The sequence below is a fragment of the Delphinapterus leucas genome, chromosome 4 (assembly GCF_059928025.1).
Source record: "Delphinapterus leucas isolate spDelLeu-1000000601 "Yukka" chromosome 4, BTC_Dleu_Yukka2, whole genome shotgun sequence".
Taxonomy (NCBI): Eukaryota; Metazoa; Chordata; class Mammalia; order Artiodactyla; family Monodontidae; genus Delphinapterus; species Delphinapterus leucas.
The window spans coordinates 59,191,639-59,216,648 of NC_143132.1; the positions used below are offsets into that span (position 1 = coordinate 59,191,639).

The following is a 25,010-nucleotide window of genomic DNA, read 5'->3' on the forward strand; positions in this document are numbered from 1 at the left end:
CTTTAAAAAGAGATATAAAATGAAAATTCTAGATGACAAGAAAGTAATGTTTAATTGACTGTTTCTTAGCAGGACACGAAATAGTGGTGTCTCTTAGATTTGATGTTGTCATGGATATGATGCAATTTGGAAGTTCTTTTTTTTTTTTTTTTTTCGGTAAGCAGGCCTCTCACTGCTGTGGTCTCTCCCGTTGCGGACCACAGGCTCCGGACGTGCAGGCTCAGTGGCCGTGGCTCACGGGCCCAGCAGCTCCACGGCATGTGGGATCCTCCCGGACCGGGGCACGAACCCGTGTCCCCTGCATCAGCAGGCAGAGTCTCAACCACTGCGCCACCGGGGAAGCCCTGGAAGTTCTTTTTAAAATGTTTTATTATGCACCTTTTCCTTCAAGAATTAATAGTTTGCCTTTTAGTTTGTAATCCCAATTATCACAGCTAATTAAACTTTATTCGTTCATGACATAATTTGTTTATTCATAATTTTAAATGCCAGTTCATCTCTCAGCTGGGAGCTGTCTTAAAATAGATTTTTCTCTTCCAAAAGTGTTTTTGACTGATACACTTCCTGAGGTTTTAATATTTTTTGGTGTCTAATAACTACTAACCGCAGGTTTTTTCGAGTCATATTATTGTTCAGAGGTTTTGCATTTTTATTACTTTCTATAGCTATTTAATATAATATAAATAATGGCTTGTCTGAAAAATAATTCTTAAGTCACCTTTTTTTTTTCCATTTAGAAATCTCCTTTTTTATCATTTAGTGTTGCCAAAAAGTTGTTTCCCTGCCCTATTACATATGTACGTATGTATGTGTATATGTATGTCTAGGTGTGTGTGTATGCGTATATGCACATATATATATATATATATATATATATATATATATGGGGTTTTTTCCCCATTTTTGTAGGGGAGCTGATTTCTAAGCCTGGGTGCATGGATGCCTCTGTATAGATCTTTTCTTTAAGATTTCTGTGTACTCATCTTTAAACAAAATTTTAATCAGCCCCATTATTTCCCACAAAATGGTGTAGGTGAAATCTCCCTTACCCAATTGCTCTTTACCTGGACCCTGAATGGCATCTTTGAAGTTGTGTTAAAGCTAGAAGGTGTTTTAAGAAGGTGGAAGGGAAGCAGGACCATGGAAAATTGCAACGAGGGAACTTTCTGGGTGTGTACTTTTCCTCTATCTCAGTTGAAATGCCTGCTTTGAGTGCCAGTTCCATAGAGATAGGGGTAGTACTGTCTCCTGTTGTGAGGAGAGGGTATCACTTGACTTTTAGCTTGTTTCTCTGTTTGAGACTGAGCCCCCTGCTTTGATAAGAAGTCAGGCTAAGTGAAGTGCCTTGAAAGCGGCACACACTTTCTCTACAACTGTGAAATTTGCTACTAGAATGTTTCTATTGTATACTTATATATAATTATATAATATTTGTATATATTCTTACATTTAATATGTTACAGACACTCAACATATTGTATAAAATATTTTAACATTTCATATTCTGTAAGTTTTTTTATGTAAAATTTATACACACTGCCCTGCTGCAAAGATTTCCCACGTTCATATATTTGAAAGGACTCACCAGACTCCACAGAGGACACTCACGTAAGACTTTTATTTAAAGCAAAGGACATGGTGCTGCAAGAAAAGGAGAGTGTAGACACTGGGGTTCCAAGAGAGCCGAAGCCTGAGCTCCCCAGGGTCCTTATTACACAGAGACCGCACTGTCTCCACTGTCTCCAGCTGGAACTACCAAGATCTGTGGGAGGAATCTTGACTTTGGGAGAGCTCAAAGTAGAATTTCCCAGGCTTTTCATGGCCTCTCTAGCCAGCTAATCAGTCAGGTTTTTGTAATCTATTTAGCCAGTTGGAAACTATCATTAAAGAAATTAACCCTGGGGATCCCCGGGGTAGTTTCAAACTTTAAACAGCACATCATAAATCCCACTGCCCTTAGTTTGGCCAAGAGTCGAAAAAGATACCATCATGTCCCCAGAGATAGAGCTTTTCCAGTCTAGCTGTAAACCAACTCCATCCTGCATATATATATACCCTTATCTCCAAACCTCCTTCCTCCAATTAGGAAGTTAGGGGGAAAGAACGGCAGGGCATAGCCATGTCACTTAACTTTGGCCTCTCAGCTACAGCTGATCCTTGCCTGAGCAATAGACTACAAGTGTATTTCTTATCTTTCCTAGTGCTCAATTTCCCCAAGTTGGGGATAGTAAGTAGACACACATTACTCAAAGTTCATGCTTTGAGATTAAAGCTATTCCCTAGTTTCAATCTTGATGAAGTTTTCTTCTATAAATTCATGCTTATTGTTCATTTTAGTTTATTTCAGTGAGGGGGTAGTGTTGATGAATGAATTAGTATTAGTGCCAGCATCCTTTCATGGACATCCGGACAACTTCTTAAATCTGGGAGAGGTAAGAAGTTCCCAGGAGAAGCAGTGCCTACACTGTGAGTATCCAAAAGCCATTGACTATGGTGACAGTGGAGTCAATATGAGGTACTTGTTCAAATCATGTCGAGGCTGACAGGAAGAGCCATGTAATAATTCTAGTCTCCAAAAGATTGAAGAACTATCATCACTTATATCTCCCTGGTCCCTTCTTTATACCTCTCCCCCCATCATTGATTATATATACTATCTTATAATTGACTGTGTACATGGCTGTTCTCTACTAATCTGTACTGGAAAATGTCAGTTTTGTATTACTCGTTTCTAGCAAAGTACATAGAAAATAATATAAATACAATAAATGTTGGAATCATCATATAACTTGAGCATAACCTGAAAATGAGTATCTTGGATTAAGACCTGGAATGACTAGATGGTTCTCTTCACACTTCAAGGCTTTCAGCCATTCTTGATCAAGTCTTGCCAAATTTGGGTATATTCCTGCCTCTGCCTACCCTGTTCTAATTTGGCTCTCTAAAGAGTATTCACAAAAAGAGGCAAGCCAAAGATAGAAAAGAGGACTAAAGGAGACAAACAGAATGATGGTGAAATCCATAGGAGGAATTTACTCTTTCTCTAACATTTTCGGGAAGGAAAGTGAGGCTTGCTTCCAGGGATTAGCAATCTTTCAGAAATGGTTTGTCAAGCTGTTCCCTATGGCCCTTCTTCAAGGATCTCCTTTTGCGCTGCAGATGTCCTTAGAAAGGGTGGTACCTTTAGCATGTCAGTTATATACCTAATCAGTTGTAGTCATCTGTGAGCCAGAATGGTTCATGAGAGAGGGGCCAGGGAAAGGAGAAAAGGGCCAGGAGAGAGGAAAGGGATGCTTATGGGGGAGGAGGAAAGCCAAAGAAAATGTTGCCCAGGGTCAGTTTTAGCTGTTTAAAATCACCCCACCCCTTCACCCAGCCTCCTGGGCACATGTATCAACCCATGGAGTGGGGGGTGGAGGACCATCCTTTTGCTTTCTAGAAGGAAGTACTGATATTTAAGGTCTCTGAAGTCTGCCCAGGGACTGCCCAGTTTCCAAGCTTCAGGTGATACATTTGGTCCCCAAATTAGGAAATTTGTGTTGAAGCACAAGCATATGCTGCAACACAAATTTCCTAATTTGGGGACCACATTAAGGGACTCCTTAAACGTTCGGGAAGCTCACAGTCCTTGCCAGCCTGAATCCCTTGGAAGCTCCAGCCTGGCTGTTAAGGTGATGATGAGGGTTTCTGTGTGTTAGAGGTGATGACCGCTTTAGAGCACAGCCACAGCAGCAGTACTGTGCTGGGAAGAATTCAGTGAAGTCGCTTAATACCTTTCCCAATTCCCATAACAATTTGGAACTGGATTCTGAACTATGAAGTCTGGGTTCTCTGAGAATTAACATTGATTGGATCATAGGAAATCTCTGAGCTTCTCTGAGCTTAGCATTCTACTCCCTAGAGACCAAGAAAGATTCATAAATGTCACAGAGTTAGAAGAAACTTAAATGTCTAGTCCCACTCTCTCATTTGGAGATAAGAAGCTGAGTCCCAGAGGTAAAGTGACTCATCTCAGGTCAGGGCAAGGACCAGTAGTTTTCCCAAGTCCACTGGCCCTTTTAAAACACCCATCGAATTCTGTTACAACTTGCCCTTTGCGCTTCATCACCTTCTGTGTAAGTGCCTGACAATTAGCTTTTCTGAGAGTAATGTAAAGGCTTAACATTAATCTTTTGATTGTTAAGGCATCCATGTCAAAGAATCCATCTCGAATAAACATGTTGCCAGCTACACAACTACCTAAAGATCCAGCAACCCCCATGAAGTTCCCCTATTGGAAAGCCCTGGGTGACCTACATAACTGACCCCTTGAGTGACCCTACTTTTCCCTTCATGTGCCTAAATTCCCACTCTTAGGTTTAAATTCACCAATAAAAAGTAAACCCGTGAAACCCTAGGCACCTCACCCTCAACCCCAATACAGGCAGAGCCCCAGGTCTCTGCTCTCTACCTGCAGCCTTGCCGTGTGTATCCTCCAGGACCTGTGAATAATAAATCTTGTTTTTTACAGAGTTTCGTGATGGTTGATGAAATAAAATTCATATTTTATGGCAAGATGAAAAAAACGTAAAATTCTTCTTTGCCTGTTTCGGCTTCCTCCCTCCCCTTTAGTGTGTATTATGCATTTGCACTAACCAGACCGCCTTAGGAGATAACCTTCCTTCCTAACCTCGTAAGGGGCCACTATGACCCATGACCCACTACTCATCATTTTGTACATGTTGATCTGTAAACTGTCAAATGATGCATTACTATTTGTCTCAAAAAAAAGTATGTAACCGAGCTTTGACCTCTAATTGGTAGAACAAATCTCAGAGCTTTCTGAAAGACTGTCTCCCAGATTATAATCCTCAGGTTGGCTTGAATAAAAATTTCCATTGCTTTCTTAGATCTGCTATTGATTAATTTTTCATCAACATGGTTGTTGCTGAAGTGCACTTTGCGATCATAATAAGAACCACAAAGGCCAGTCCAGCCACAACATTGGTTCCTATGGGGAAATGTCTGTAATACAGGCCCAGGTGAGTGCCCCCGGGCATTCCTGGCTGATAGCATCACTATCGACAGGTTGAGACCATCAGGAAGCACCACTCCGACCTTGATTCTTGAGTTGTTAGTAACTAATAACATGTACAAAATGAAGAGGAAAGTCTGGCATTAGGGGCTTTGCACCAACTCTGAGAGGACTGAAGAGAAGTAGTTAGCATTTTAACTGAGCTTCACTTGGAGTTAAGAGTACTCAGCAACCACACCCTCTGTCCACACACACCAAACCATCAAGTACAGAGCAGCCATGGAGCAGAAAGGATTCCTCAGCAGGGAAAGGGGAATTCGTGGTGGCACAGAAATGGACAGAGGTTCTTTTCAAGAGGCTTCTCCTTTTCTGGAATCTCCCTACAGTGCTGAGCACTGAGATCATCAATCAGGGTCAGCTGAGGCCATCATTCACCCTGGTCCTGAGCTATTTTTATCGTCAAGGCTCTAGGAGTTGAGAAGGTGTGAGCTTCGTTATTAACTATAATCCAGAAAATGAGACCAGTGGGCTCCACCGACTCTGCTGCGTCTGGGCCACCAGCCTCTGTAGCAGGCAGGAGAAGGATTTCTCTGCTGAATTATTATTCACCTTAGAGGGCTTCCCTGGTGGCACAGCGGTTGAGAGTCCACCTGCCAATGCAGGGGACACGGGTTCGTGCCGCCGTCTGGGAATATCCCACATGCCGCGGAGCAGCTGGGCCCATGAGCCATGGCCGCTGAGCCTGCGCATCCGGAGCCTGTGCTCCGTGACGGGAGAGACCACAACAGTGAGAGGCCCACGTAATGCAAAAACAAAAAAACAAAAACAAAACAAACAAAAAAATATTCACCTTAGAGCCCTGGGATTTCTCTAGTGGAAACCAATTCTTAGAAATTCATGGAAGGGAATTATGACAACCAGCAACTTTGGTGAGGCTGTGTCCTTTACAGAGTTTTCCAGATTTTCCTAACTCAACTGGGTGCTTTTCTTTCTAAATACTATAAACTTTCTCAGAGACTATATTTTATTTATTTCTTACTTTTTGTTGTTGCTGTTTTGGGAAGGAAATGCTTTTATAGGAAAAAAAACAATACTCAGATTTCAAACAACCTGATCTATACCCCTGGAAGACAGAGATTCAGGTTACCTAGTTCTCCAATCCTCCCATTTGGTGAGAATTACTCTGTAGTTTTCCAGATTATAGAATTTGAGGACATTTACCAAAAACATCTTCCTCTGAATGTGTTCTTTTGCTGAGCTATGGCTTATACTACAGTCCCCCAAATGATTATACACGACTTCTGTCTCCATTCATTAGAGGAAGGAGTCTTCAAATGCATTTGCTAATGATCATTTCAGTGTCCCTGAAACCAGAAGAATTCTTGAAAAAGTAATCTCAGGTTATGAAAAAGTGTTGTCTTTCTTTGGGTGTAGGAGCTAGAACCTTATTCATATTATTCTATAAGTAAATTTTCTATTATCCCTACCTAGTTTCCTTGGGAGATGAAACTCCCTCATTATTATATTTCCTGAAACTGAGACAATTTGTGGCCCTTAGAAATTGTCCCTATGTAATTTCAGAAACAATCATAAAGAAAACCATTCTTATTGGCAATTTTAAGCTGTGCTTCACCTTGGCAAAAATGCAAGAGCAATGCACATCAACCTGGTTGTTGCACCTTCACCCTTCAGGCAGCTGGTACAGACTGTTCTAGGAGAGAGGAGGAAAGCTCTCCACCATGGGAGAGGGGTAGGGTGGGAGCATAGTTTATATAATAAGAAAACTGTGTTCTGAAGTCACTTGTACTTTCTGGACCTCAGTTACCTGTAAAACAGGTAAGAATGAATGGTCTTCATAGAGAATAAGGGACAAAACAAGTGATTCCTCAGGTTCATTGAGGTACAAATTCCACTTTTACTATAATTATAACAAAGTTCAGATGATGTAAAGACAAACTTGTACAAATAGGCACAGATAAGTTAAACGCTAGTAGTATTCACATGTGGCTTGAATGCAGTTATTAATATCTAGGCTCACTAGAGTTAATAACCAATTTCAAGACTATTTGGAGAATTAGTTGTTAATAACAGTGACAAAAAATAAGCATCCCTATTACTGATAGAGGCTGGCACTGTCCGGATGCTAAACTCTGGGGAATCTGATCACCTTAGGGCAAGCTCATACATATTAGTTAATATTACTTGGTCTTTGCTGAAAACCAAAGAAAAGTAGGAAAGAAGGAAGGAAGGGAAAGAGGGAGCGAAGAAGGGAGAATATTTAGTTTATATGCCATATGTAAAAAATAAATGCTCTATTTCAAAGACAAGGATTATATTCTGCAATCCAGTTACAATTTTATCCACTGTTAATTTAGTAACATTTTCCTTTGAAAACAAAAAGAACCCCTAAAAATAATCTCCTTTGTAATTTTATTTTACAAGGCGCCAGTATGATAATGGGCCCATTAGGGAGTCCAATGTGAAGAGTCAAGGTTTCCCATGCTGGAAATTCCATGGTACCTGATAGAACTCTGAAAGTAGCACCTCTAGCTGCAGAGCCAGATTCTGGTGGTGATCTAGAAGTTCCTTTTCCCTGAAAAGACACTAAAAGTTAACAGAAACAGGGCAGGAAGTGGCTATGATAACAAAGCTGAGTTTGGTACTTGCCCTGGCTTTGGTAGCCAATATCACCGGACTCCTGTAGCAACAAACTTCAGGAAAGAAATTCACAGTATAGAGCAGAGCTGTCTTAATCATTTTTAGACTAACATTTCAAAAAGGGTTAAGAAGCTATCTGCTCTGTCTGTTCCATCTGCTCAGATGTTCATCTGAAAATATCTGTGCTGTGATCTTTAATTTTCTTTAACAATCATGGTTTTCACTTACCAATTAATACTAAAAAGAGAGGTATAAATACTTACGCTATAGAATACTGTATTCCCAATCACGTCCACCATATTAAGAAAAGGAAAATATCCATTTTCAATAACATTATTCAGCACCAGATCCCCTCCAGTTAGACAAACAATTCTCTTAAACATCTTTATGATTTAAGGCTTCAGTAACAACTCAAGAGTAGGCAAAAGTTTGCTATTTATTTAATCTTGGAAGAACACTGAAAGAAAAAGGCAGGGAATGTAGGCAGTGTGGAAGAACTCTCCTTTACATAGCTGGCCACATGTGGCTTCAACAGCTGCAGGGGAAACTGGCTGGGGCTAAGGTTACATATTTCTGTTCAGTAAGGGTATCCATGGTGGTAACTCTCATGATGACGGTAGTCATCCTGGTAACCATCCTGGTATCCTTGATGGTAACCATAGCCTGCATACTCATCTTCTGGGCAGCGCATCCCCAGTGACTGCTGAATAGCCATTTCCTGTCTCCGGAGTTGCATCGAATCAATTAAATCGTACACAATCACCATGGACCACATTGGGGAAGGATACCAGGATTTCACATTTCCATCTTTTCCAACTAGAAGCATGGAGAAGTACTCTGGGCTCACTTGAAAATAGTTACGTATGTCTTTCACCAAGTGGGCTGGTATGTCTTCTCGCTCCACAACAGAGCTCCCTGGAATAGGATTAGAAAAGTTGTTAGCGGATTGAAGAGGCAGCACTCAGGAAAGCATCAAAGTGAGAAGAAACCACTGTGAGAATAGAGAGAGGACCCAGGAGTCTCTTCTCTTCAGCTCAAAAATCCTATTTAAAAAGTTTGCTTGTTTTTTCTATTAGCAAAGAAATGTCCCTGCTGTTCTACAACATTATTAGTGTATCCAACTTTGGGGTACATAATGTCTCCTTATAGGAATGTTACAAAGTATAAAACCAGTCCCTTCATTTAATCCTGGCAAGATCAACTGCTTTAAAATTTGTCGCTAACAAAGATTATATTGTTTATATTTCTAAGTTTACTTCCAATTAGCTTAGTTTATTCTTTGCGGTTACAGCTTTACTTTTGATGCTGTTGTCTTTATAACAAAACTCTTATTTCATTGTCAAAGGTGAAAAATACCAATTATCTAAGAGCTGGGAATATATTTAATCTATTATCATTAGTGAAAAGAAGAAAGGGAAGGGAGAAGGGCACTGACACTTTCTGGGTATCTGCTCTGTCCAGCACTGTGCCAGGGATTTATCCACATTATCTCAGGTAAAGCGCTTGATCTTGGATGGAAGGACTGGGTTTACTTTCTGAAACTTTTAGTCACTGTCATTTTCTTTCAGCTTCTCTGAGCCTTTTAGTATATGTCCTTATCTGTTGCAAGGGAATCAGTGAGATATGACCTTTGTGCCTCATAAAACTATTTCAAGAATTAAATGAGATAACATAGATGAAAATGCTTTGTAAGCCAATACAGCCCCATGCAGACAAAAAAGAATTACTTATTTCAGTTAAGAAAATGGATATCTTTGCTGTCACTTATGATTCTTTTAGTAAAAACAATATTAGTGCTTGTGCTCTCCTTCCCCTTCTTCTACATGCATCCTGTGTACACACACACACACACACACACACACACACACACACACACATGGGCAAACATGAAGAGGGAGGATTTTGTGACCTTTCTTCACCTGAGGGGTACACCCACTGCTTACATATAAATTAACATAATTTAACTGAACTTATCAGTAGTTTATACTGTTTTAAAGTAACAACACTTTACCATTAATCGGGAACAGTTCTAAAACTCCCCCTACTTCCTCTCCAACACCTAAAAGCTTCAGAACAGTTATGTGGCGCAGACCTAAGAGAAAAAAGAAAGCCGTAGAATCTGTAAGTCTTTCACTTCCAAAGACTGGATGTCTGAGAATTAAAAATCTCTAAGTTTATAAAGAATATAAAACATAACCTGATTATGTAAAATAATTCATTTTTTTAAAGTTTTTTCATTAAAAAATATATTTAAATACTTATAACATCTTGAAAAAAGACTAATTGCAGATTTTAGGATTAACAACAGGGTCAGATGTGGTCTGGTTTTGTTTTGTTTTTGCAGATTGAAATAGAAGAATTTGCTTTTAAACTGCGATTCTCACTCTACTAAATGACAAAACAAAAATGAAGCCATCGGAACTTTAAAATATCTAAGATGATCTAAGTTGATTAGTGTTCTGGAAAAAAGTCATGCCTAAAGTTATAACAGCTTGCATGGATAATTTAATTTTCTCTCAAAGAAAAGACTACAGACCCTAGCCGTTGTGATTGTTTAAGAAATCATTCTGGCTTCCTCAAAGAAAAGTTTGTCAGTTTAAAGGGCAGGTTCTTAGCACTTTTTTAGAAGACTCAAAGGGGTAGCACAGCAGGCACAACTTGCTTCCCAGCCTCAGCTAAAGTTTCAGGAAAGGAAAGAAGGTCATGCCTTGGTAGCTTGTTGGAATTCTTTTGAAGATGAAGCGCATATGAAAAGATTCAGGAGAAAGAACACCGGAGGACAAGGAGGCTCTAGATTCATCCTATTCAGATTTCGTGGTTTTAGACAAAATCCGAGCCTAGTCATGGTAGCAACTTGGAACGAAATATGAATGTTGACGGTGTTGACTGTCCAGGGGAGAAAACTGAAAGCCACCATGGAGGGCTTTTTTAAGGAAGAGTTGAAATCCCGGCAAAATGCTATTACAAAAAAATTTTGTGGCCTTTCCTCTTCTCCCAGAGAAGCGAGGCATTTCTATTCTACATGTTGTTGAGTCATATTTTCAAAAGGGAAGATCATGAATTTAATTATTCCTTAAAAACGTGACTTGTTCACATTTCCTGTCTACTGCAAAAGTGTTTGGCTTGGGCTCTGTGCAGAGATTCAAGATGAAACATCACCTAATAGCTGCTGCAAAGACATCTTTAGAAAATTAGCAAACCATGATTTTATGTATATTCTTATTGTGGAGGGCCATTAACTGCTCTAAAAACTTCTGCCTTACCCAGCACTGTTGGTGGCTATACATAATTTAAATTTTGCCGAAGAATACTGGCACAATCAAATCTTCTTTACATATATTGATATAAGTTCTTAAAGCATTAACCTTGTTAATAGGAGTATAAATAAAAATTCACAGATTTTCTAATTGTTTTTACTGTTATGGGCTCATTTTCTGCCTTCTTTGGAGTTATTATTTCACATCTTAAAATTGAAATGTATTTATAATGTTCAGGTACTGGGTCATAGCAAGGGCCCAGGCTCTGGTAATGCTTTGCAAGACTTAGGCCACCACACCACCTTTTATAAATCAAACACAGTTTTATAACTGATAAATGATTCTTCTTCCTAATAGAAGTATCAAAACAATAAAGATTCATCTGTGTTCCAATTATGAATTATTTAATCTGTGGCCCCCTAGCTACTCTTCCCCCCTCTAATGACTCTCTCAAAATTCTTCCTCTGCAGAGGTGTATTTTACATGAGACTTCAGTTGTGATTTCCACTTTTGAAATTGCCATTATCTCTTTGGTTCAAAACAGAACTTAGTAATAAGTTCTCTGTATTATGCATTTCCTTTCCTTTCTATATGTCCATATTCAAAATGATACTAGCTCTTTCTGACCACTAGGATAATAATATTTGGTAAAGAAAGCATACATTAGTTTTCAAAACACTGAGCAATCTACTGCAAATAATGATAGTAATAATAAACTGCATTTCTCTTTGACCTGCTTGTCTTAAAGCATAAGGTTCTGTTTAACAGATCTTGCTGTCTTCCTGGTGCCCAGTTATAGATCAAAATCCTTTCTAAGGGAATGGCAATATAGTACAGTGTGCTTCAATTCATTCATTAATTCCCAAAGCCATTCCTGTTTTACAAAAGATATTTAATCTATGGAGAAGTACACAATGTTGGTACCTAATTATTACCTAAGTAAATGATAATACGTGAGTTTTATGATCTTGAGGCAAGTTTTTAAAAAGGAAACAAGAAGACAACATAACAGAGATCACTTAAAGTAAAGCAGCAGGTATTTTCAAACACTTTAATGAAGAACCTGAGAGGGCAGAATATTGAGAAAAAAGAAAAAAGAAAAACAGACCCCAGTTGACTAAGATTTCAGTCTGAAAGCAACTTTATCCTCAGTATAACTGAGTAAGTGTCTAGGAATCTACAGTTTGGACTGGGGAATATTTGGATGACCTAATGTTCCATTTTAGAACAGACCAGGAAGAGAGTGGTATGGGAAAGCAGTGATGCTTTAAGACAAGCAGGTCAGTGAGGCTTCCCACTCACCAAAATTGCATGCCTGACCACTGAGGGCAGAGAGCTGCTGTGAATAGGCCCAGTCTTCATCATTAGGCGCTGAGATCACTAGCAACCGTCTCCTCCATCGAAACCTGGAAGAGAAGCAGAAGGCCACAATTGCTGCTTCAAACAATAGAGGCCAGTGTGAAAACGCAGAGGAACTTTGGCTGTCATTTTTTTTCCTGTGCCCAGAATAGAAAACAGTGACCCTTAGAAATATTTCATAGCTCCTCAAAGCCTAATATTAAACGGTATTACCACATTTCTTGCACTTTTTCTTTTGTAACTTCACAGTCTGCCATACTGTGACATTTGCGTGATGTGTCAGGCATGAGTCTGGTCCCCATGCCTGATGAGGTCACTTAGGGAGAGACGAAGCTCTCAGATACAATGAAAACTAGCCGATATTGTATGTTAACTTGTAGCAACAGAAATAAGGGAATCAGAAAATAACTGAAGAAAACTCAGGTTCTGGGGCTTCCCTGGTGGTGCAGTGGTTGAGAGTCCACCTGCCCATGCAGGAGACACGGGTTCGTGCCCCGGTCCGGGAAGATCCCACATGCCGGGGAGCGGCTGGGCCTGTGAGCCATGGCCGCTGAGCCTGCGTGTCCGGAGCCTGTGCTCCGCAATGGGAGAGGCCACAACAGTGAGAGGCCCACATACCGCAAAAAAAAAAAAAAGAAAGAAAACTCAGGTTCTAGTAGAGTTCCCTAGGGTTTTTGGGTGGGGCAGGGATTAGTGAATATATGGACAGGAAATAGTATGGAGAAAAAGAACTGAATTTTAAGTAGATGACAGTGACAGGAAGAAGGAAAATAGGAAAGTGTCTTAAGGGGTCAAGGAGGGTTCCTGGAAAAACAAAGCCCTATGTACCTTCCTCAATAGCCAGTGGCTCTTCCAGGGGCAAATGCTAGTTCTAAAATGTACCCTATCATCATAGTAAGAACCACCACTTACAGAGTACCCCTATGAAGTAGAATGGGGCTAAACCTAGAGCCATAGGATTTTAGATTATATGATAAACTTGTTTCTGCTCTTACAGCTCCAACACGGCAGGGCAGTGGAAAGAGCTTTTGTCTTACAGCTTGGTCCACATTTTGTCACTGCCACTTTTTGGGTTCCTTGAGCACGTCACTCTGTTCATCTAAGTCTTAGTTTTTCCTTAGCTCTAGAATCAAAAAGAGCACCCACCTCAAAGAGGTGTTATAAGAATTAAACTCTAAAACCCATCAATGGAAGTTATGCATGTGATGGCATGGATATAGATCATGTCTTAATCTGCAGGCTTCTTGATTTAGAACTTTGTCCTACTGATGGTTAATGTCCATTTCCCCATTAACAGATCTTGGACATCATCTATCATGATGTCATACAACAACCCACTTAATCCTTATGTCTGTGTATCATTTTATAGCTCACTTTCACCTACACGATATGTGATTCTCACTAGAGTTCGGTGAGGGCATGACTTGTTTTCCCCATTTCACAGATAACAAAACGAGGCTTAGAGAAGTGAGGTAACTTGCCTAACTAGTAAATCTAAGAGGTGGTACCGAAATACAGATTTCTCTGACTCCTGGTGCAGTGCTTTCCCTAGTCTACCCCCTCAGAGGTGCTGATGCTTGGCTGGCGCATCAGGGTCCCAAGGAGGATAGGAAGGAGAGAGGGTGTGCATCCAAGGGGCCGCTGCGTGCATTTGTCTCAAATTCCACCTTCACTGGAGAAGGGTTTTTTGCTTTCTGCCCTCAGTGCTGGTGACTGCGGGGTGTCAGTGCACTCATGGAGCCGGAAGCCAGTTGATTTTATTCATGGCTTCTCTCCCTGTGCCCCTTCAAGCCTCACAGTGAACAGGAGAGTTTTCAGTCCCAAAGAAAATGGCCTCTTAGGGGAATAGTGGTTTGGATGAATGAGAGAAAATGATAGTCTGATGAAATACAACCTCTGAATGGGTGCCTGTAGCAAGGCTCGCCAAGAATTGCTTGCTGTGACATTACATTAGCTTCCTCTGCTTGTTTTTCTTCAAAGGGAAAGAAAAACTAAAATCTCCACTGAGGATAGGAAGATGAATGTATTTGCATAAAGGAGGGGAGAGGAGAGTCTGAGACTGTCTGAGGTTTCCTGGGAAACGGAACAGTGACTGCTCTCGGATCACGAAAAGGGTCTCCTGTATATTCCCTGCTTCCTTAGGAGGCATGCCAGACCAGCACCGGCACCCCAGCCAGCACCCAAAGCAGGCCAGCCTTCCTGGCCTCACACAGAGCTTCAGAGTATCCTGGAGGGAGATATTTTGGGTGAGGTCTATTTTGGCTTGTTTACCTGTGTGCACCACTGAATGCTGTCAGACTGGAAAAGGATGGGATCTGAGACTCCCTGTCCCAGACACAATCAAGAGAAGGTCATTTCCCCTAAGTGATGATTCTTTATCCCACAGACCTTTACATTAAGATACAAGGCCCCAGCTCCCAGCACTGAAGGACAAATGTTAATGGAACTAACTTCTGTGGGAAGTAACAAGAGATGTGAACGTGGCCCAGATCCTTATTTTGGACAAATTGTTTTTCCGTCACTTTACTTTGTCAGTAAATAGAGTGTCTACAAGCTATGCATGTGTTTGCTTCTTTTAATTGGCATTTCCAAATTAGTGTGCATTTGCCCACTCTTTAGGGCTTCTGTCTCAGAGAAAGGTAATTACAGCCTGAATCATATGAGTGTCACTAAAAAGTAGACTGGCTTCAGAGTCTGGTCAGCTGAAACCAGGCTGTATAGACCCACTAACAACTCAGCAAATATGAAGGAAAATTCCCATTTGGATACTCCTTTATTTATAGAACAGTTAGGTAGAAAAAACATTTTTTTTTCAGTTCTTTTTGCCTGGGTTTCAGTTCTGAAGGTGTTTATTAAATCTCCTCTTAGCTCTCCTTTGATGACAAAGTTCTCTAACTAGGACCTGAATAAATGGCCCTAATACTACTAATAACCACCATTTATTGATTACTTGCTTTGTGCTAGGTTCTAGCTCATTACCTTTAGTATCAAATTTACCCTTCACAACGATCTTAAGAATAGATCAATTTATTATGCCCATTTTGCAAATGAAAAAACTAAAGCCCAAAGAGATTAAGCAATTAGCCCAAGGTCACACAGCTAATAAGTGGAGAAACCAGGAATCAACTTCAGGGCTGTCTTACTCATGCCTTTAAGTAATACACTATTCTACTTTAATTTTTAAGATCAGTGATAATTGTCAGCACGATGATTCCATGACCACAGGTCATAGATAGCCATGGGACATCTAACTTATAATCATATGCCATTCTGAATATCCATAAAAGATGTACGTTCCTGAAACAGTAGTGAATATAAGAGCTCGCAAGTCTCTAACATTAGAAGGAAGATACATTTACATTATGTAGGGCCCTATCCAGTTCCAAAGACTTTAGATGCAAAATATGTATAATGTCTTAAGAATCAAAAAAATACAAATTCAAGTCAGTGATCAACTTGAATGAGCATTGCAAGCTTTGTGAGTGAATAAAAGTGAGATAATGTCAGTTTTCCTTTTCAAGTTTTGAAACCCATGACACTGTGATTATAAAAAGACCCTCTGCCTGGAAATGGTGAAAATAATCCCTCAGAATGTCTGCAGTTGCAGGTCTCATGGCTGGCCTAAATCCTTGGCTATAAGTAATATATCAATGAACTAGATGGTTACTGCTTTAGAGATCAGGCTATGTGAGTTTAATGGGTTGGTTCAGTGGGTAAGCCTCTTTCAGTCCTAGAAGATTTAGAATTAAGAAGAGGAAGTTTGCAAAGAATCAAAATCGTAGTAATAATATACATTTCTGATTTTCTTTATATAATTTATGTTCTTGTGAAACTTAAGAGAACTTTGGCTTAAAATGATAGCCTTGAAGCTCCAAACTAGAATGTGTAATTGAGTATTTGGTTTAGATGTATAGTTTTAGGTTGAAATCTTACTAAGCGTATACAGTTATTGGAACATCTGAGAAAACTTTTGATTCACTGTATTTACAAGATTAACTTATTAAACTTATGGCTCATTTAAGTACTCAGAAAGGTTTTGTTTATTTCTTTCAAGGGATTGAAAGAAATATATTAAATGTAAAATGGTTGTTTGGCATAATGACATTGTTTAATTACTGAGTTCATAAGTGAGATTAAACATTATTCAAAACCCCTTAAGAGTGATAGTTAAAATTTGTCAGGTTATAAATGAAATGATAAGATTTAAAAGCCTAACTTAAAAGTTTAAGAGAAAACTAAGGTCTTGAATTTATAACTTGGATATATTTAACACTATTGGTTAAAATCAAAAGTAAACTTCTAAAGAATCTTTTCTACCTAAAAAAGGAAAGAAAGGTAAAAGAAATAAAAGGAAGGGAAGGAGAGGGAAGGGGAGGGGAAGAAAATACCTCAAGGACAACAGCAAGCTCTTATCCTCAATCTTCTAAATCACTGACATCTAGAAGGATGACCTTGAACTAAAAGTTGATATTTCAGAGCCCCCAGGATTGGACAAGAAGCCATCGGCCCAGTAGAGCCCTAGAGCCGTTTGGCCGGAAGACTGAATGAGCCTTATGTCCTTAGGGAGGCATGCACCTTTCATCTCCACTCCAGGTATTTGCACTGTACTGAAAATTTGGATGAAGGCAGAATCTTGGGTTCCTTTCAGCTCTGAAATTCTGTGGTTTTAGGAGTATCTTTCTTCACTTCAAACTCTGGGCCTCTGGGTTCACACTAAAATTAATTCATATTATATTTTCAAAACGAGTGTTAGATAAGAGCGTGGACTTTGGGAACCAGATTATCCTGGGGCCACTAAGTTCTAGAACTGACACTAGTTCAGTGATGAAAGTTATTTAATCTCCATTAGCCTGAGTTGTCTTGTCTGCAGCAAGACAGTAGTTACAGCATTTACATCATGGGATTGTTGTGAAAATTAAACTCAGGAGGGAAGAAGTGCTTGGCACAAAAGGTGATTACAGCAACCCTGGAGTGGAAGTAGGGCTACTTGCTGTCGTTATCCTCATGGGTGAGAGATTTTTAAGATAGGGTTAATTGGAAGCATAGGGGCAACATACCTAGAAAATTGTAAACTGAAAATTTGGATGAATGGCAAGTCCTATGCTCTTTACACATCATGTTGTTATCTCTTAAAAGACCCAAGCTTCCTGAATCTAGAGGAATTCAGATTATCCATTTCCTAATCACAGAATTCTTGATGCTTAGGTGAAATTTCTGCATCCTTGCACCTCTTAAGGTCCCAAGGATTTGTAGAATTTTCATCCAACATGAGGGAAGGGATGGAGAAGGGAAGAAGTAGAGTGATTTTTTTTACACTCTTTTTTGTGTATGTACTAGAGTTTCCCTATAATGGTTTTCAATAAACCATACTCCCCAAGGAATCAGGGAGCTGGGTCAAGAGGATTTCTCCTTTTGAGGTCTTAGTGGACCTTTTGTTCTCTGCAGAGTTGGAAGGAAGCAGAAAATCAAGCAGTGTTCCAAATCCTGTTTGGAACTAGAAAAGGCCCAATAAATATGTAAAATAAAAGTACAGTATACAAAGCCCTCCAAATTGACTGACTGAATAAACTAACCCTCACAGAAGTTCAGAATTCTGTATCTGTGCCAAAACAAAAAAGGCCGGAAAAAAAAGAAAAGACCTATCCAAAGCCACCAAATTGACACTCAAGCTTGGAGCTGACCCCAGCCAGCCTTGCAACCAGAGCAACTTCCAAAAGGACAAGACTAAGCCTGGTGGCTAGAGTGCCATGAAGAGGACAGACATCATCTCACAGGGAAGGTCACTCTGCACACACATGTCTGCTCTGTGTTTCTCTGGGGTTTTCATTAGCTCACTCAGAACACTCTCCCGTCTGCCTCCTAGGGGTCTCCAAAGGTGATGTACCTGGATAGGAAGTTCTCCAGTGACTGCTTCTTGTCTTCTTTGCAAACAATGCCCTCCTTCTTCTGCTTTTCCATGTCTTTGATTCGGGACTGGAAGGTATCAATCACATCGAACACAGACTTCATTGCTATAGGCACCTCATAATATTGCTGTTGAAGGAAAAATAAAAAGTATATAATGTATAAAGGTGTTTCTTCCCTATGTCCAGAGGACAGAGAGCTTGAGAGAATTCTGGGTGGCTCCAGGGAAATCAGAGCCTGGAGGGCTCTTTGATTTATAAATTCTCTCCTGTAGTAGGACCTCTGCTGATTTTTTGAGGTTTTGAATCCATGAAACAAAAGCCTTTACCTTCCATGAAGGTCTTAACTTCACTCTTTTTATTGGGAAGGGTCCATGCCTTCCTCACCACACATATTCTAGGCTCACTTCCCTACCTCTGGGACTAAGCTGGTTCCTCTTCACTATACAACTGGAGAGAGGGTCAGAAACACTGTACTAAACACAAGAAAACAAATGGAATAACATGTTGGAGTATCTGACCTGAGCAATAAGGGTAATTTTCCACCAGAAGGAGGGCTGCTCTGTGGTCATCAGAAATCTACATAAACTCTTTGTGATTCCCAGAGACTATTTTATTGAGTGAGCATTACTTAAAATTAGGTCATGTTTGCTTACGTATTCTCAGAAAAAAAGTTGGATCTAACTTTTTTGGGGATAATGAAATTCAGTTTCCTGCATCAAAGCTGTCTGGACTTAGAACAGCAACCTGAGGTGGATTTGAGGGCTGGCTGATCAGCATAAGTGCCCTCAATGGGAATTTAGTAAATCATGGAATGTGAAAGCTGGCCGAGACCTTGGGGATAATCTAGTCCAACCTCTCACATTAGAGGTGGCACAACACAAATGTGGAATGAATTATTGAAGGGATCTCTCTCCAGATCCAGAAAACTACTGCAGGTTGAATCAGCTATTCTAATAGCCCAGGCAGCTTTTTTTCAAAAGGATTTTCGTGTAAGCATGGGCTCTGGAGTCAACCTGCGTGGGTATGAAGCCCAACACTAACTGGGTGAACTTGGGCAAGTTACTTAATTACTCTGGGTCTCTATTTGTCCTCTGTGAAACAATGATAATACTTGCTATTTATCTTAGAGGTTTGAGACAAGGATTTTAAACATCTGAGGTGAGTGCTTGACATAACGAAAGCACTCAATAAAGTTAGTTATTATTGTTAATATTATTATGACTACATGGCACAGTTTTTCAAGGTTCAGAATCTCTGTCCTTATCATAGGAAGAAAGTAGGTGTAAAACCCTACTATCTTGCCCATGTTGGATCAGGAGGTAAACTTCCAGGCCCTTTCAAAGTAGACCTATGTTAAATCTGGGTTTTCTGAAAACAGAAGCTAAATACTCTTTACTTTTTATCACCAGGGCCTGGCTGGTGATAAACATCATAGCTATTCAACAATTGTCTGGTGAATGCATGACTTTGATGTTACAGAAGAATTTAGTCTGAGTCAAGTAGCTGGGCCATAGGTGGTCATCCAATCCAATATTTTCCATAGACCACATTTCTAGACACAAATTCTACAGGACAGTGGGAACTGTTTGGACCATTTCAAAACCTTCCCATTTATGAAATAACTTGTGCTTAGTCATATGTCTAATAGACTCATTGACAAAAAATTGAGTTGCTATCTTAAGGAATGTCACTGCATCATCCAAAACAGGAACCCATACCTTGACTCTCAGGTCCACATCAGTGAGCACCATGAAGAAGTCATTGTAGGTCATTCCATACTCCTTCCTTAGCTCGCTGATAAGATGCTGGTCTACCAAGTCCTCATCATCCACAACACGCATAGGTTTCTCATTATCTTAAGGCAAATGAAATGTGAATAAATATGGATGTGACAAAACAGAAATCAGTGGGAAACCGAAGGGTGGAGGCCCTGAGCCTTCATCCCAAGTTAATTAGAACAGTTTTTGTTAGTTGCACACATTTGACTAACATTTTGTTTGAACAAGCGTTTCCAAAGTGAACAAATAAATATAGAAACAAGTGAATAAACTCATTTTGAAAATCACTCTTCCAAAGATGGTCAAACCGCCATCTCTGCCCACCCTGGTCACAGTGAATCAGAAGGAGCAACGTGAGAGTGAAGCTGCTGAGACATCCCTGGAAGAAGATTACCAACTCACTCTGGGGATGAGTCATCACCCTAACTCACCAGGGAACCAGACCCAGATTCTTTGGTTAAATTTTATTTCAGTTTTAGTTATTTGTTTAAGTCTAAAATCAGTGTCTGTTCCTCCCACTTAGAGAATCACTTTGGGACTCAGTGAACTATGTCATTGCAATAGAGAAAAATAAAAAGCCTATGTTCAAATCTGGTCATTTGGCTCCAAAACAAGTCAAGCTATTCATAATATAAATTTTGTAAGTGAACACAATTTTAAGTAAAATGTTACTGAATTTATGGAAGTTTTTAGTGTTAGGTATTTTTTCAAATATCAAACCCTGAAAACAAATTATTATAATTCAGAATGGTTCCTAAAGGTGCTACTGGGTTAATGGGAAGTATGAACATGGCAAATTACTATGTCTGGAAAGCATTTTGGAAAGGATAGGACAGCTTTATTTACTTCTTCTCTCCCATACAGGTCACAGTGTTTCCCTCAACCCTATTAAAATTTTTATCTGCAAATAATCCCCTGTATTTAAAAAAAAAATGTGCAAAAGTTAAAGTTAGCATATATGTGACAACAGATCTATTACAGAAGGGAATCTATCAGTTATTATCAATACTGCTACCCAATGAATAGTACTACAGTAGAAAACACACAATTTTGCAGATACAGAGGTTACACAGCTGAGTACCACAGACTATTACTCTTTTATTGATATAAAGGGGACAATTACAATTTAAGTATTACTTTGGTTTATTTGATTAGGATTGAAAGTATATAAGTTGAAAGTATATAAACAAAAAGCTTCATTCTCCCAAGCAGATCTTAATGAGAGGGGAGAGAATGCTGTCATTAATAAAATATAAATTAATTTAAAAGAATTGTTAGGTTCATGGTGTTGGTTTTTGTTTAGTATAGCTCATTGAATAAAAACAGCAACTTGCAGAGTAAAGTACATAGTATGATGTTATTCTTAAAAGGAAATAAAGCAAAAGAAAACATAATACATCCATATGGGAATATGCATAGGAAAACGTCCAGAAGGACATACAGCTGATAAAAATGGTTGCCTCTGGGGAGTGGGAAGAGGTGAGGTAGAAAATTTCACTGTTTACTCCATGTAAGTCTATATTATTTAAATTTTAACAAGGAGCATATTTTACTTTGTGATTAATAACAACAATTATAATAATAATGAAGGAAATCTTTAAAAAACTGATTTGTAAATGTCCTCAACAGCTAATGTTCTGATTCTAAGACTTTACAAACCAGATTTTATCTTGAACCCAGGGATTGCTATTTTTAATCCGTAACATACATTCATTTTTGCTTTTGTTCATTGAACAAAATATTTGCTGCCAGTGTCCTAAGCTGATTCTGTGCTGGATGCTGAATTCAGAGATAAGTAACTTGAACAGAGTTCAAGTTCCTAAGTAGAATCACAATTAGAACATTTACATCTACCTAACAGATAAAGTCACAAAAACCATTGAATGGCTGAGATGAAAGGAAATTGGAGACTGTAGTGGATTTCAAAAATGGTCCCGGGGCTTCCCTGGTGGCGCAGTGGTTGAGAGTCCGCCTGCCGATGCAGGGGACATGGGTTCGTGCCCTGGTCCGGGAAGATCCCACATACCGCGGAGCGGCTGGGCCCGTGAGCCGTGGCCGCTGAGCCTGCGCGTCCGGAGCCTGTGCTCCGCAACGGGAGAGGCCGCAACAGTGAGAGGCCCGCGCACTGCAAAAAAAAAAAAAAATGGTCCCAATTCTCCACCCTTCCCTATACTTACACTTTGCCCAGTAGCTGTAGCTGCCTGTTATGGTGGATGGGTTGAACTGTCCTACCTCTTGATTCTGAGCTCATCTATATAACTTGCTTCGGTCAGGGTTAGCCAGTGTTCACATAAGTGATACAAATGGAGGCTAGAAATGGGCCTGCACATTTGGGATTCCTGCTACTTCTGCCATTACCATGAGACTACGTCCATACTAGCCTTGTAGAGGATAAGTCAAGCCAAGTTACTCTGGTCTCACCCCAGCCAGGGCTATCCCAGATCAACTGACAGCCAGTTGACCCCTAACAGGTGTGCAAGCCCAGCCAAGATCAGCAGAACCACCTAACCAACAGGCAGCTGACTGCAAACACATGGGCAAGCCAAAGCTGAACCTTTCAGGCTTGTGACTCAATGAATGTTTAATGTCGTATGCCACTGAGATGTGGGGGTCTTTATTACATAGCCTTATTGTGGCAATAGATAACTGCTACAGACATTATCTGGCCCAACCCAGTCACATTACTGAAGATGAAACACAGAACTGCAGTGGACACTCTGCAGTGCTGGCCAGATCCTACCTTCAGGACTAAAGCTGCTGTGAATGTTAGCAGCTGAATCCCTCTGAAAACTGCTCTCCTTAGAAAAGTGCTGCCTTTCCCCAAATCACACCCTTACAAAGAGACAGCCCACACTCAGTGGTTGCTGCAGGGGGGGAGGCAGTAGATATAACAGCTACCCCCTTGCCTCAAAGTGAACAACGCTGAAGGGCCAATTGCATTCAAATTCTCTCTCTGTCACTTTGCATCCCTCACCCCTCATAGGCATTATTCCTGAGAATACTCCCCATTAACCTCTTGCATGCAAATCTCAGAGTCTGTTTCCCAGAGAACCAACCTATCACAGACACCATGAAGAGAGCAATCTGCTCAAGTTCACATTGCTAGTTAATAACAGACTGCAGGTTAGGACTCAGGTAACATGACCTCACTCCCATCCAGTCCTCTCTCTACTTTCACAAAATGCACCACACTCAAGGATAGAGATGACCCAAGAACAAGATTTAAACCAAATTCTATTCTACTATGATACGGAGGGAAAAAAAAAAACCAATTTCATGGTCTGGATTCTCCCTTCAACTAGAATATTTTCTGAAATGATTTGATCAAACTAAAAATAATAAACAGAACATTTTGGACTCCCAGCCTACAGAAAGATACATCCCGAAGCAATGTTTGTGCTGAGAGAATCTGCCAAAGAAAAACAATGAAAGGCCTGATGAACACTGGATCCAACTGGGATGGGGACAACTCTAGAGAAAGACAGAGTCTACCTCTGGCTGAATTCTGAGGAGGGTAAGTGTGAGGCCAGTTCCTGTCTCCAGCTGCCTACTCCTGACACAGGTCTCTGTTACACTCTGCATTCTGTCTAAATCAGGGCTGGGTGAACAAGAGTTTCTCTTCAGTCTGGAAAAGCAACATCAATTTGACAGCTTCTTATTAAATTTATCCAAGTTCTGTCAAAGATCTCTAGTCCTCCTCAAGGGTGGCAGGGCTTAAAGCAAACATTCTTTAGAACACATCCTATAAATTGTCCATATGGTCCTGATCCACCTAAAATGATTCACAGATCCAAGCCCATTTGGTAGGATTTGGTCATTCCACACAACCTGCCCCTGGACCTAATATTTTTTTTTTTTTTTTTTGCGGTACGCGGGCCTCTCACTACTGTGGCCTCTCCCATTGCGGAGCACAGGCTCCAGAGGCGCAGGCTCAGTGGCCATGGCTCACTGGACCAGCCGCTCTGCGGCACGTGGGATCCTCCCGGACCGGGGCACGAACCTGTGTCCCCTGCATCGGCAGGCGGACTCTCAACCACTGCGCCACCAAAGAAGCCCCTGGACCTAAGATTTTTGAGGAGGGACGGGGGGAGGATGAACTCTGCTGTGTGCTGAGAAGTACTGGCTCTAGAAGAGAAACACCTGCCTAGTTTCCCACCCTTTCAGAACTCCAACTCCAAAAGTCAGTGGTCTTCAGGTAGTAGTAAGTTTCTTCATGTATTCGTTCTTCCATGTCTGACTATAGACAGCAATGACACTGCAGAAAAATTCAGCTCCAATTACAACTTATTAAACACCAACTGTGTGCCAGGCATTGTGTCTGAAGCCTCCCTCTGTGACTGCTGCATCTCTGTGACATCCATGGTTTCTCCTCTTTCTCTTCATCCCTAAATTCAGGCCATTCCTCCTATGTCCTGGGACCACTTCAGCTCCCCCATTGCTTCAGAAGTTCCCAATTTCCTCTTGCAGTTTTTCAAATTATGAGTCACTGTCTACCTTCATCATGAACCTAGAGTGCATGTTAAAATTACAATCCTTGAATCCAGATCTATCTGGTTCATGCTCCCTGGGGGGCACTATTCCTTTGCCTTAATCAATTGTCTCAATTGTCTAGAAAGACCAATTTGCCAAATTTGTCTTGTCTATGAAGAATGTGTCCTGCCAGGTGCTTTTCTGTCCTACAGACTGACTACTAAACCTTAAAAGTTATTTAAAATTTATTTGAAAAATATATTTAGAAATCTTTAGTGACTTCACATGGTTTACCAAATAAAGTTTGAATTCTTTGTCCTGGTATTTGAAATCCTTTAAAATCGGGTGCCAATCTATATTTCTAGCCCTCTCTTCCCTTCTATCCTACACCCAACCTTCTGCTCTAGATCAAACTTATCTGCAAATCAGAATCCCTTGAGCAACATTTTAAAAACAGATTTCTGGACCCCATCCCCAAACTGGGTCAGCATCTTGGAGTGGGGAGAGGACCAGGGAGTCTGAATTTTCCTTCTGTTTTATAAAGAACGCCTATAAACTGAGATTAAAA

General features: G+C 40.3%; 1 protein-coding gene across 2 annotated transcripts in view; it reads right to left on the reverse strand.

The window, feature by feature from the left end:
* Positions 1-6,859: 6,859 nt before the first annotated feature.
* Positions 6,860-25,010, reverse strand: part of CCDC80 (coiled-coil domain containing 80) — a 35,117-nt gene continuing 16,966 nt past the window's right edge. The window contains exons 4-8 of one of the 2 annotated variants that reach the window (XM_022600276.2): positions 19,913-20,049; positions 18,173-18,321; positions 12,232-12,335; positions 9,684-9,764; positions 6,861-8,587 (exon numbers count right to left, since the gene is read on the reverse strand). In XM_022600276.2, coding sequence (XP_022455984.2) covers positions 8,250-8,587; positions 9,684-9,764; positions 12,232-12,335; positions 18,173-18,321; positions 19,913-20,049 — 809 coding nt within the window. In that variant the 3' untranslated portion in view covers positions 6,861-8,249. Of the gene's footprint in view, positions 8,588-9,683; positions 9,765-12,231; positions 12,336-18,172; positions 18,322-19,912; positions 20,050-25,010 lie in introns of both variants that reach the window. The other variant, XM_089910539.1, reaches the window with a different exon arrangement.